This window comes from Lithobates pipiens, unplaced genomic scaffold (assembly GCF_037356315.1).
Source record: "Lithobates pipiens isolate NorthernLeopardFrog02 unplaced genomic scaffold, aLitPip1_a1.2 Scaffold_13, whole genome shotgun sequence".
Lineage (NCBI taxonomy): Eukaryota > Metazoa > Chordata > Amphibia > Anura > Ranidae > Lithobates > Lithobates pipiens.
The window spans coordinates 85,642,681-85,655,951 of NW_027507718.1; the positions used below are offsets into that span (position 1 = coordinate 85,642,681).

At 44.5% G+C, this 13,271-nt stretch overlaps 1 protein-coding gene and 1 long non-coding RNA gene across 4 annotated transcripts in view; one reads left to right on the forward strand and one right to left on the reverse strand.

The window, feature by feature from the left end:
• Window positions 1-328: 328 nt before the first annotated feature.
• LOC143974152 (uncharacterized) lies at window positions 329-8,208 on the reverse strand. 2 transcript variants are annotated; one of them, XR_013272176.1, is made up of 3 exons: window positions 8,046-8,208; window positions 889-947; window positions 329-624 (listed from the first exon to the last, which is right to left on the reverse strand). It is a non-coding gene; the product is annotated as an uncharacterized LOC143974152 (long non-coding RNA). The 2 variants fall into 2 exon arrangements; XR_013272177.1 differs by lacking the exon at window positions 889-947.
• Window positions 8,209-8,264: 56 nt separating this feature from the next.
• Window positions 8,265-13,271, forward strand: part of LOC143974151 (thioredoxin-like) — a 32,142-nt gene continuing 27,135 nt past the window's right edge. The window contains exon 1 of one of the 2 annotated variants that reach the window (XM_077475267.1): window positions 8,265-8,456. In XM_077475267.1, coding sequence (XP_077331393.1) covers window positions 8,433-8,456 — 24 coding nt within the window. In that variant the 5' untranslated portion in view covers window positions 8,265-8,432. The remainder of the gene's footprint in view (window positions 8,457-13,271) is intronic. The other variant, XM_077475266.1, reaches the window with a different exon arrangement.

Here is a 13,271-nt window from a genome sequence, read left to right on the forward strand (position 1 = left end):
AAAATATTTTTTAAAATTGGTTGAAATAAGTTATTTTCATCTAGCTATGAAACTGGAAACTGAAGGCTGATGATGAATGGCAGGATGGAATTGGGATAACAATATTAAAGATGTATTATTGAACCCAAAAATCATAAATGTAAATGTCATAGACATATAGCATATAATATCAGACAGAAATAATATATCACAGTTCAGAATAGAGTCTCAGAATGAGGAAACAGTTATACAGTTCTAATATATACAGAGTACAGGTATAATAAATATTAGGAAAAAGATATAGAGACACTCCCCATGGGATTTTTCAGCAGCAAATGAGAGACATTGATAAAAAGTTTCAAAATCTTTTATTATTATTAAACACTAAGTGATGGGTGTATCACAGTGAATTAGATTAAAAAATCTGAGCTCTGGTGTAGCAATACAGATATGTAGATCTCTATACAATATTGTGCGATTCAACAATTGTTCATGGATAATATATATCTCCATCCAAAAATCGACTTTTAAGGTCCCACATTCTTGTTTTTACGTATCATAGAAAGGCCACTTAATGTGAGGAAATGCTCCAATGCATTTCGACTTGGAACTGGTCGCAGTCTTCCTCAGGGGGTTTCTTTATTTCTACCAACATAATAAGTGGACAATATTAAAAGCAGTATCATTCAATGAGCAATTATGCAGACATCTCTATACATTTACCCTTTCCATGAGATACAAATGTATAAACCAGAGACTCTCATGCAAGTATCCAAATTCATTGAAGGCAAACCCGGACTGTCTCCACCCCACTATTCATATCCACCGAATCTCCCAGAAGGGGGAGAGAGGAGAGAGGGGGAGAAAAGAAATGGTTTTTGACATAAAGCTGGGATCCTTAGGACTTACAGGCGGTCGCAAAACTTTTGAGGCTTCCACCATCCAAGCGAAGGAACAGAGGATTTTTCCTGAGGAAAAATTATTTTATTTGTTTGTTTGAAAAATTATAAATCATTTTTGTATCTACTATCTAAGGATAAAACATATTGAATTTTCAAATAAAATAATTTAAATAGATTTAATTGATTGATTTTAAAATTCTTTATTATTACAGCTACTATCAACTAGTATATATTCAATGACCAGTACGCCATTGCTGACCCCTCAATGGTCACTTTCAGGTATACATATTTTTTTCATTTGTCTCCATTTTTTTTCTTCTTTCTATTTTGAAAAATAATTTCCGAAAAATAATAGAGGTTCCATATACATAAATATAAGTTAAACATAGATATAATATGTGAGGTAACACCCCCCCCCCCCTTCCCTGTTTTTCTTAAAAAAACATATACTTTGTTTTGATACTTTACAGGACTGGCTGTTTGTGCCCCAGTGTCTGTTGCCCTGCCGGGGGTGGTTAGAAGGCTTGGGGTGATTTTTATTAACTGCCTATTTTTAGGCTTAATTTGGCTCAGACATCTAAAACAACGCTATTAGGAGCTTTTGAAGCTGTGAAACTGCTCGGTATACCCGTTCCACCGTCTGTTGTTTTTAACCACAATATCATAGAATGTCACCCTAATACATAAGTGCAACATGTGAAACTCAAAACATTGTATTTCTGCAGAATTTTGCTTATTTTTCTGTTCTCTTCTTTCAATATATCTCATTATACATTATTTATATTTTTTGAATAGAAAATTTCTCTTGTTCAAATGCATACACCTGAGGAAGGAGAATGCAAGAATATCATAGTTTACTGTATGTATAGTGGTGACTTCTGTGTCAATGTACTTTCTATGTTATATGTTTTTATGATACTTTATAATTAATTATTGTTTTCTGTACTTTACTATACTTTTTTATTTGATACGTGCCTTAAAAGTCCACCATTAGGGGTCTTTGCTTTTTGAATTAGTTCCAGTGAAGGGAACTCTTAAGGCATCAGCATACCAAGACAATTTGGACAATTTCATACTCTGTACTGTAATACTTTGTGGGGACAATTTGTGGGATGACCCCTTTCTGTTCCAACATGACTGTGCACCAGTGCATAAACAAGGCCCATAAAGACGTGGATGAGTGAGTTTTGGGTGGCATCAGCTGATGCACTGAGGCCGCAGTAATATGCAGCACTTATCAGTACTGATAAGCACCACGGATAGGTAGCACTAATGGGCACTGAAAGGCAGCACTGACTGGCATCACTGATGGGCAGTCGGGCTGCACTGATAATCAGGGCACTAATACTCAGTACCCAGATTATCTCTGCAGATTTCCCGTGAGGAAATACCGCTGATCGGTTCTCCTCTCCTGTCCTCACACGCTGTCAATGTGAGGAAAAGAATGCCAACAAACAACCTTTATGTTGTTTACATGTGATCAGCTGTGACTGATCACATGGGTAAAGAGCCTCGTCATCGGCCCTTTACTGGGATTGGTGATGCGCCGTGTCCTAGGGACAGAGCGTACCCCCAAGCGTGGCAAGAATGGGACAGAGAGCCGTATTGTCATTTGACAATACGTTAGGCGAGAGGTGATTAAAGTGTCGCCTATAGAGATTTTAAAATACTGTAGTTTGGTGCCTATTAAGGATGAGCCTAGGGTTGCTACCTGTCCGGGATTCACCCAAACAGTATGGGTTTTGAAACATGTGTCTGAGTCTCTGCTCGCCTGAGACCCGGGCACATTATTTAGACCCGCCGGTGGCTCCCTGTGCGGCGTGCCTTGCTTACAGAGGTGGCTCTCTAATTAATTTCCCCGGTGAATCTGAGTAACGTAATGCCCGTAGCTTGTGCGGGGTATCTTCGTTCCTGTGCGTCGCCCGCGAAATCCATTTTTTATGGCAGAGCAGAGTGATTTGGGGGGAGTGGATATGTTCTAGGGAGCACTTTACTACCTGTGCTACAAGGAGGCTTGGATATGAAATCCACCCCCGTTAGCACATATTCCCCCCCCCCCCAATATTAAAGAGATGATGTCTGCCACAGAGGGGGGCACCCCACAAGAGATGTGGAAGCTCGCTCCAGGTGCCCATACTAGTGCCCCCCTTGCAGGCAAGTTAGTGGAGCTAAGTGTGGGTTCCAGGTCACAGGGCAGGTTCACACTATGAAAACACAGGAATGCGCTGTGCGTTCTGTGCGATTCACATATGACCCAGGTGCAATTTCAGCACATTTATGTCTGCAGTCTCTGACCATCTCCTGTACTTTGATGCAGTCTCTGGCCATCTCCTGTATCATGTCTGCAATCTCTGACCAAATCCTGTACTTTGATGCAGTCTCTGACCATCTCCTGTATCATATTATCTGCAGTCTCTGACCATTTCATGTATCATGTCTGCAGTCTCTGACCATTTCATGTACTTTTTTTGCAGTCTCTGACCATCTCCTGTACCATGTCCACACACTCTCTGATCATCTCCTGTATAAGGTATGTAGTCTCTGACCATCTCCTGCACTATGTCTGCAGTCTCTGACCATCTTTTGTACCATGTCCGTACACTCTCTGACCATCTCCTGTATCATATATGCAGTTTCTTAACATCTTCTGTAGTATGTTTGCTTGCAGTCTCTGACCATCTCCTGTAGTATGTTTGCAGTCTCTGAGTATCTCTTGTATCATGTCTGCAGTCTCTGACCATCTCTCTTGTAATATGGCTGCACAGCCTCGTAGTCTAATATAGGATGAAATGAGAGCCACCAAGCTGAAGCCCAGAGAGAGCCATCTGACTGAGCCCTGCACGGTGCACCTGGGTGGTGGTCAGTAACAGCGTAGCAAGGCCAGTCTGAGGGGGGATCCCTGATGTAAGGGGCAGTGAATACATTAAGGTAAAGGGGCTCTGATATAAAGGTTACCCCTTATATCAGTAACCCCCCTCCCCACCTTACCTTAGTGCATTCACTCTGCAGAAGGTGCTCTATAGTGACCAGAGTGCTCCCCACATTAGAGTTTCCATTTTAAATGCAAATTGGACCTCTGTGGACAATTACATAAATGGGAACTCTGATGTAAAGGAGAAAGAAGTGGAAAACAAATACACCTGCGCACAAATGAGTTACCAGATGGACAAAATGTTGTAATGGGTAATGCCTCAGGCCATGCTGCCCTCAGGGATAGGGGTATCCTAGCAGTCAAAAAGGAAAAAAGAAAACAAGGGTGCACCAACCTTGTGCATTAAAGAGGAAGTAAACCCTGATGGGTTTACTTCCTCTTTCATTCCCCGCAAAGGTAAAGCATAATGGACTACTATGCATCGCATAGTAGTCCATTATGTGTCACTTACCTGACACAGGAGCCAGCGATGTCACCGCTGTCCCCTGTAGTCCGGCGCATCCATCTTCTCGGTGGGTCTCGCTGCTCCGTCGCCGCTGATTCGGCAAAGCCGCAATGACGTCACTCCCGCGCATGCGCATGGGAGCCGCCACGCGTGGCATTTCGCCGTTGACGGGTGCCGCACTCAGTGCGCCTGCGCGCCGCTGTCTATACCTGGATCAGTGTATAGCAACACAGTGGCTGATACTGTGGAGGCGCTTCTACCCCTGTAGGGGCAGGGAAGTCGGTGAGTGCAAGATTCACCTGTTGCTCGGATACTGCACTGGGTTTTTACCCCCCAAGGAATATTTGCACTTGGCACTTTGCACCTTAGGACTTTTTTTTCACTTTTCCAGCACTGTATATTATGGACATTGGTTTTATAATATCTGCATCACTTGTTTGTGTAATTTAGTATTATGTGCGTGTGATTTTAAACACAATGGTAGTGTTTCATATAATTTTATTCATTTTTATTTATATTTTTTCTGTATTTTACTTGTTCTTGCATTTTTATTTTCATCATATTTTCATATTTACCATTCATTTTAAAATATCATACATTAGGATTTACTAGATATCCAGGAATGTTAATTGTGTGACACTTTGGTCAAAAAATTATTTAATCCTTTTTTGTATTTTTCTTTTTCACTAAGTTTGCACTTTTTTCATATTGCATTTTTCATACACAATCTTTGGCACAGATTTTAACAAGAAGCACTTTTAAAAGTTTTTTCTGATTTTTAAAAATAGTACTCATTAATTCCCTCATTGGAGATTTATGATCAGAGCAGAGCGCCTTTACTATCTACTTTTCCATTTTTTCATTAATGCACAAGGTTGGTGCGCCCTTTTTTCTTTTTGGGAATGCAGTGGACTCTGATATAAGGTGATCTCGTCACCAGAGCCCCCCTTACATGAGAGTTCCCATAAACATACAGTCCTCACCACTCTCCCACTACATACATACACAGTTCTCCACCTCCCCTATACACCATCCATATATGCAGTCCTCCCCTCCCCTTTACAATCTCATAGTGTATGCTACAAAAAAAATGCCAAGCCCCGCTGAAGTGTTCGGGTTTGGCTCAAAGAAATGGTGGCAACCCTAGATGACCCCAATGTTCAAGTTGAATGTTGGGTGTTCACCTATTCGCCAAACAGCGAACAAAATGCGGTGTTCATGGCAAATTTGAAAGCCGGGGAACACCATTAAAGTCTATGGGACACTAACATGAAAAACCAAAAGTGCTAATTTTAAAGATTTATATGAAAGTTATTGTGATAAAAAGTGTTTGGGGACCTGGGTCCTGCCCCAGGGGATATGTATCAATGCAAAAAAAAGTTTTAAAAATGTATGTTTTTTCGGGAGCAGTGATTTTAATAATGCTTAAAGTGAAACAATAAAAATGAAATATTCCTTTAAATATCGTGCCTGGGGGGTGTCTATAGTATGCCTGTAAAGAAGCACATTTTTCCTGTTTAGAACAATACCACAGCAAAAATACATTTCTAAAGGAAAAAAAGTCATTCAAAACTGCTTGCGGCTACAATGAATTGTCGGATCCCAGCAATATAGATAAAAATCATTAAAAAAAAAACGGCATAGATTCCCCCACCCCACAGTCCATTACTAGGCCCTTTGGGTCTGGTATGAATATTAAGGGGAACCCTGCACCAAAAGTAAAAAAATAATGCATGGGGATCCCCCCAATATCCATACCAGGCCCTTTGGGTCTGGTATGGATATTAAGGGGAACTCTGTGCCAATTATTATTTTTTTTGAATGGCGTAGAGGTCCCCCCAAAACCCATACGAGGCCCTTCGTGTTTGGTATGGATTTTAAGGGTATCCCTGCACCAAAATGAAAAAAACAAACGGCTTAGGGGTCACCCCCAAAATCCACACCAGACCCTTATCTGAGCATGCAACCTGGCAGGTCGCAGGAAAAGGGGGGGCGAGAGAGCGCCCCCCCGAACCATACCAGGCCACATGCCCTCAACATGGGGAAGATACTTTGGGGTCTCCGAGCCCCCCTATGTGAATGGGTAACGAGTACATTGTACCCCTACTCATTCACCAACAAAAGTGTCAAAATATTAAAAATTACAATAGACAATTTCTAAGTCTAATTTCCAAAGTCCTTTATTTAAAAAAAAAAAAAAAAAACTGCACCGCGATCTTTGATCACAGCGTCCAAGAAAAAAAATTGACAACTCCGCCTCCATGGGAGGCTCCTACTGACTGAAGGCTCTTCATGATGACAGCTGTTATATAGCTGAGGACGGGGCCACACAACCACTGGGCAAGGGTTGTGGGGATGAGGCCCTTGTCCCCATCAACAACGGACAAGGTGCTTTGAGGGAACCTGCCGTCTGGTGCAGTTCAGGGGGAGGGCCGCTCTCTTGCCCCCCCTTTTCCTGCGGTCTACCAGGTTGTGTGCTCGGATAGGGGTCTAGTATGGATTAGGGGGAGGACCCTTACGCCATTTTGTTTTTCATTTTGGTGTAGGGTTCCCCTTAAAATCCATACCAGACTTTAAGGGCCTATTATGGATTTTGGGGGGACCACATGCCCATTTTTTTTTTATGACACAGGGTTTGCCTTAAAAGCCACACCAGACCAGAAGGGTCTGGTATGGACTTGGGGGGGACCCCCACACAAAATTTTTTTTGGTGCGGGGTTCCCCTCAATATTCATTCCAGGACCCAAAGGGCATGGTAATGGACTGGGGGGACCCATGCTGTTTTTTTTCAATTAGTGTGTCACGGTGGACATATACAGTCCAGCCATCAAAAGGTGTCCGCTCTGAACTGCGCAGGCGCATCGCTTGCGCAGTATGGAGCAGAAGAGATTCGGAAAATCTCCGAAGATGAACGGCGCCTGTGCCGTGAGTCCAGGTGCAAGCCCCACCATCCAAGTGGACATAGGGCTGCACTTGGATGGCTTCACTCGCCAGGCTTCGGGCATGGCCTCACTTCGCTCGGCTCTTTTTATTCTCTATGTCCACTTGGATGGTGGGGCTAGAACCTGGACTCACGGTTCATTTTCGGCTATTTACGGAACCTGCTTGTGCTGTGTACTGCGCATGCGCAGTACACAGCGGACGCTATCCGATGGGGGACAGGGGCCCGACAATCGATAACAGCTGTGATCAGTTTTAAATTACTTTTTTTTAAAGCGTGACATGTTAGGTATCTATTTACTCAATCTCATGCCACCCTTTAAACCTTACCAAAAAAGTGGGCATTATATTGTGTTTGTGTGCATTAAAATGTCCCCCCCCCCACAAAATAAAAATAAAAAATTGCATAAAAAAAACATGTGACATAAAAATATGCAAAACCCATTTTATTCTCTAAGGCAGTGATGGCGAACATTGGCACTCTAGATGTTTTGGAACTACATTTCCCATGATGCTCCCCTACACTGCAGAGTACATGAGCATCCTGGGAAACGTAGTTCCAAAACATCTTGGGTGCCAAGGTTCGCCATCCCTGCTCTGGGGCCTTTGCCAAAATATAGTTATTATTTGTATTTTCAAAGTCATTTTCTAACCCCAAAAATCTGATTTTGTGTGTCCCTTTGGTGATGTGAGGGAACCACATTTGAGGCCCCCCCTTAGCTGAGACGTTGACAACTCCTGGTGAGTGCTATTCAGCCGTCACACAGAACCTGTTCTGGGAAGATGAGGCTGTGTACACAATACCGGGAACCAGTAACTGCACACTGTATAAACCGAAAATACTGACGTAGGCGCTGTGATGTGAGGCCGCGCCCGTCCACATGGACCGTTATCCGCATTCTGGCAGCCGTCCACACACCGCACCTCATAGACTAGGATTTCCTGTAAACCACCACCCACCCGAGAAGAGGCATAGCCCCGCCCCGCCCCACGTCCCCGTCCTACGTCCCCGTCCCCGTCCCGTTCTCTGCAACGCCACGCCCCTTTTCGCATCCCTGGCACGTCCTTGCTCATGGCCAGCGGCCCATTCAGCTCCCTCCTCGCTCTTTTCTCATCTGTTCCGTTCTCAGCCACGCCCCTCCCCTCGGACCCGCCCACTCTCGCTACATAGTGTCGCCGAGGTTGGTTGCTGCCACTTCTTGCTCCTCACAGCCCGCTCCCGGAAACCGGCACTATGGTCCGACATATCGAGTCTCTGGTAAGAAAAGGGAGGCGCCTTCTAGGACGTATCTGGGAGGTATAGAGGAGATAATACCGAGGGTACCCCGTGTGTGAGAGATTGTCCCTTCCAATGGCCTTGTGTGTGTCACGTGACGTGTCTTTGCACTTTGTTGTGCTGGGAGTTGTGTTTGATACAAATGAATATACTTGTAGCTGAGTGTGTATTACTTCCCTCCTGGGTGACACAGTGTAATACATTTGTGCTACAAAGTCTTCTAGTGGGTAGCAGTTTATTTATCATGTGAGTGGTGGGACCCTATAGGAAGAACACATGGATTGCTGTCTATAGCTAGAAATACAGTGATAAATCAAACCTGGAGCAGCTCTAGGAACCAATCAGCTTCCAGCTTCAACTTGTTCAGTTGAGCTTTGAAAATGAAAGCTAGAAGCTGATTGGTTGTTTATGGTTGTTTATGCACTACATCCCCCCCCCCCCCCCCCCCAATGTATAAAGTAGAAGCGTCCAGTGGTGTGTGTAAATAAATGTTTGTGTATGTGTGTATATATTTTTACACACACATACTTATTTATTTATTTATGCATACACACACACACCCCAATCTCTTCCCCCTGTTTATATTCTTCTTCAGAATCCTCAGAGGCGTCTCCATTCCCCCAAGGACATCTGTTTATTCCATGATGGACGCCTGTGTTGCAAACTCCTCCATGACTTAGCATTTCTCAATGACCATGGATCAAAGTGCTTTCTTAACCCCTTCCCTCCTGACAGCATCGTATGTCACTGCAGAGCAGCTCAAGTCACGGAAGAGTAATGGGATGTAGAGGATATCACTAAGCCCTTGTACACACAGTCGGACATTCTGACAACCAAATCCGTTGTATTTTGTCTGACAGATCTTGTCCGAAACTGTTTCATACACACGGTCGGAAAATCCGATCTTTCAGAACGTGATGACGTCATTTCGTTACGATGGGACTACATTCAGGCTAGTAGCCAATAGCTTTGATGTAGGAATTTGATCTGAGCATGCGTGACACTTTGTCCGATCGGAATTCTCTACACATGATCGGAGTATGTCCAATCGGAGCATTTTGTCGGAAAATATTTCCAGCAAGTTGGAAAATTTGGTCCGACAGATATTCCGATAGAAACAGTCCCATGCAGACCACACACAGTCGAAATATCCGACAAAACGCTCTGATAGGACACATTCCGACGGAATCTCCGACTGTGTGTACAAGGGCTTAGAGTGAACCTGCTGTATAGGGAATTGCTAGTTGCTTGGCTGTAAAGCACGCTATTTTTTTATTTATTACAGGTACACACTATAATTTTTTTTTTTTTAGGTCCCTAGCTCACATTCATACATGGGCCAATTTAGATAGGAGCCAATTCACCTACCAGCATGTCTTTGACGTGTGGGAAGAAGACTGGAGTACTCGGAGGAAACCCACACAGACACATGGTGAACATGCAAACTCCAGGCAGGTAATACCATGTTTGGGATTTAAACCCACAGCTGTACACTGCTTCTTGCTGGATTTCACAGAATCCAGCAGGAGCAGTGTATAGCCGTGGGTTCAAATCCTAACCATGGCACTAGCTGCCCGGAGTTTGCATGTTCTCCCTGTGCCTATGTGGGTTTTCTCCGAGTACTCCAGTTTCCTCCTACACTTCAAAGACATGCTGGTAGGTGAATCGTCTCTTGTCTAAATTGGCCCGTGTATGGCCCCACAGACAGGGATTAGTTCAGAAAAAGTCAGTTGTTCAACTGACTTCTGGCGAAGGAACCTGTAAGAAAATAATTTGCCAAATAGTGTCTGAGCCCAATCTGATTCAGGCAATGTTTAGGTATTTCAACAGCCAGTGTTGGTTGTCAGAATACAAAAGCCTGGCAGGGGGGGATTCAGTTGTCTTGGCTTTTAGGCTGAGTTCACATGTATGTGAATTAGATGTGGGTTCTCCACATCCATTCGCATGACAGGCGAGTGTGAGCATCTCTTAATGTACCCAGTTCACACAGGTCCAGGGTGGCCGCAGTCCACATTGCAGAAGGGTCCTGTGCGTCTTTGGGTCCAGTTCAGGTACAAATTCAGGCAAAAATTCAGACCTGAATCGCACCTGAACCAGTGAACAGACATGCACTGGACCCCAGGCACAAACCTGCGGCTGCACATATGTGAACCCGGCCTTAGTGTGGATGGAGGAATCTGTTAGATTTCCTTAGTCCAGGCCACAAGAAGGAAATCTATACATGCATGACCAGCTTTAGTTTGACCCCCTAGTTTCTGTACTTTGAATTTCTGATTTGGAACATTAATGTAGATAAGGAGTTATGACTTTTCTGTAACATTTTAGATCTACAAGTAAGAAAGCGGTGCTTACCACCTTCTGAAAAGGTATTGACAGGCATTCAGGAGGCAATCATGCCACCTCCTGAAAATCTTTATTTTTTTCTAATCTCAAGGGGGATCATGTAGTAAAAATTTGTACCATATTCTAAGCATTTGGCTTGCAGTTACTCACATTAAACTAAGTGGGTGAATTTGACAGGCAATGTTGCATTTGTACAGCCCTGTCAGGTTGTAATGATAGCATTTGGGTGGATAGCCAGGAGTCTGTAAAACTGCGGCTCAGCTGCCTCTTTTTAATGCCACCCATGTGAAAGAAACCTAAGGCCAGGGTCACACCTAAATGTTTTGCAGTGCGTTTTCAGCTTTGCAGAAACACACTACAGTCCCTTTAACATGGTTTCCTATGGGACATGTTCACATCAGCATTTTCCACTGGGGCAGTTATTAGAAAAGGTCAGTGCCTTTTATTTTTTCCTCGGCAGCAGGTTGCAGTCTTGGTTCCATAGACTTTAATGTAAATGCAGCGGAAACGCATAAAAAAAACTCAGTGCTTACGTTTTTGATTCCTTTCTGCTGAATTTTTGCTGGTTTCTCCTGTAAGACAACAGACACCTCCCAAAAAATGCATTAAAAAACGTGTGTGAAAACCCCCCCACAAAACGCATGAACCAGGCCTAAATAAATCAGGCCGTGTTATAGCTGAACAGAACCTAAAAAAGCCCTCCTTTTTCAGGGAGGCTACACCTACACTGCAAGCTATAAATGCTAATTTATGTCTAGGAGACTTGCTCAAGCACTTTTACTTAATCGATCCCCCGTTCCAGAAGGCTCTTCTTTTCTACTAGACTGGTCCCAGCAACCCCATCTTGCCCATGGTGATCTTAGGTCCTCTGATGCCATCAAAATCAATGCAAAATCCATAGCCCTGCATTGGACGCTGAGGAACAGTCCACCATCCGAGGAGGGCTGTCTGCTGGGGGAACAGAAGGTCAGGTAAGTAAAATGCTTTTCCATGGCCTTGAGCAGTGTTTCCCAACCTTTTTACCTTGGAGGAACCCCTGGCAAAAAGTTTGAGATCTCGAAGGAACCCCTTAAATGTTCACATCTACAGCTCACGGAACATTAGTATGATCAGCGAGCTGTTGATAACAAATATTATTTGGAGAAATAGCATTAAATAAATGAATATATATTAAAATGTACCTATTTAATGTGAGACGTGTGCTTTCTTTTCCTGCAGAGCTGATCCATTCTGATGACATTACATGGGGCAGAGCATGGGACAGGAGGCATTACAGGGGACATTACATGGGACAGGGGGCATTACAGGGGACATTACATGGGACAGGGGGAATTGCATCAGGCAGAGCACATTACAGGGGACATGGGATATTACATGGAGCAGAGCACATGACAAGGGACATGACATGGGGCAGAGCAGATGACATGGGGCAGAGCACATGACAGTGCACATTACATGGGATGGGGCACATTACATGGGATAGGGTACAGGACAGGGGACATTACATGGGACAGTGTACATTACATGGGACAGAGCACATGACAGGACATTACATGGGACAGAGCACATGATGGGGCAGGGCACATGACATGACATTACATGGGGCAGGGCACATGACATGACATTACATGGGGCAGAGCACATGACAGGACATTACATGGGACAGAGCACATGACAGGGCACATTACATGGGACAGGGGATATTATATGGGGCAGAGCACATGACAGGGCACATTACAGGGGGCATGCTGGGGGACATTACATGGGGCACATTACATGGGACAGGGCGCATAATGGGGGACATTACATGGGGCAGAGCACCTGACAGGGGACATGACAGCACATGACATGGCACATAATGGGGGACATTACATGGGGCAGAGCACATGACGGGACATGACAGCACATGACATGGGATAGGGGACAGACTGTTGGGCACATTGTGGGGGGGGGGGCCACTTCATTACTTTCTTCTGCTGGCTTCATATCTTCTTCAGTGGCGCGCTGTTCCCCCTCGGCCCCTCCTCCTCCTCCTCCTCCTATCCTGTCCACTCCAGATGATGTCACGTACAAGCACTTGGTAAGGACAGGAGGGGAAAAGGAGGAGGGGCCGAGGGGGAACAGCGCGATACAGCCAATAGGGTGCCAGCTGCTTCCCTGCCTATCTCTGCATGTGTCTGCGATCCTTCTGTCAGCTGCCTGCAACTGACAGTCAGATCGCCGCGGAACCCCGGTTGAGAACCACTGCCCTAGAGACTTAAACAAGCTGTTAACCCTTGCAGTGCAGGTGCAAGCCCCGCTGCAAGGGGGGATTTTTAGGTTTCCTGGAGAGTTAGTGGGTTATCCTAACAAATAGGTTTTTAAGAAGTGGATCTGCAATGACTGCACACAGCGAGGCAGAGATACAGCTTCCAAAGTATTTAACATTGAACACTTCTCAGACTATTCCCCTCC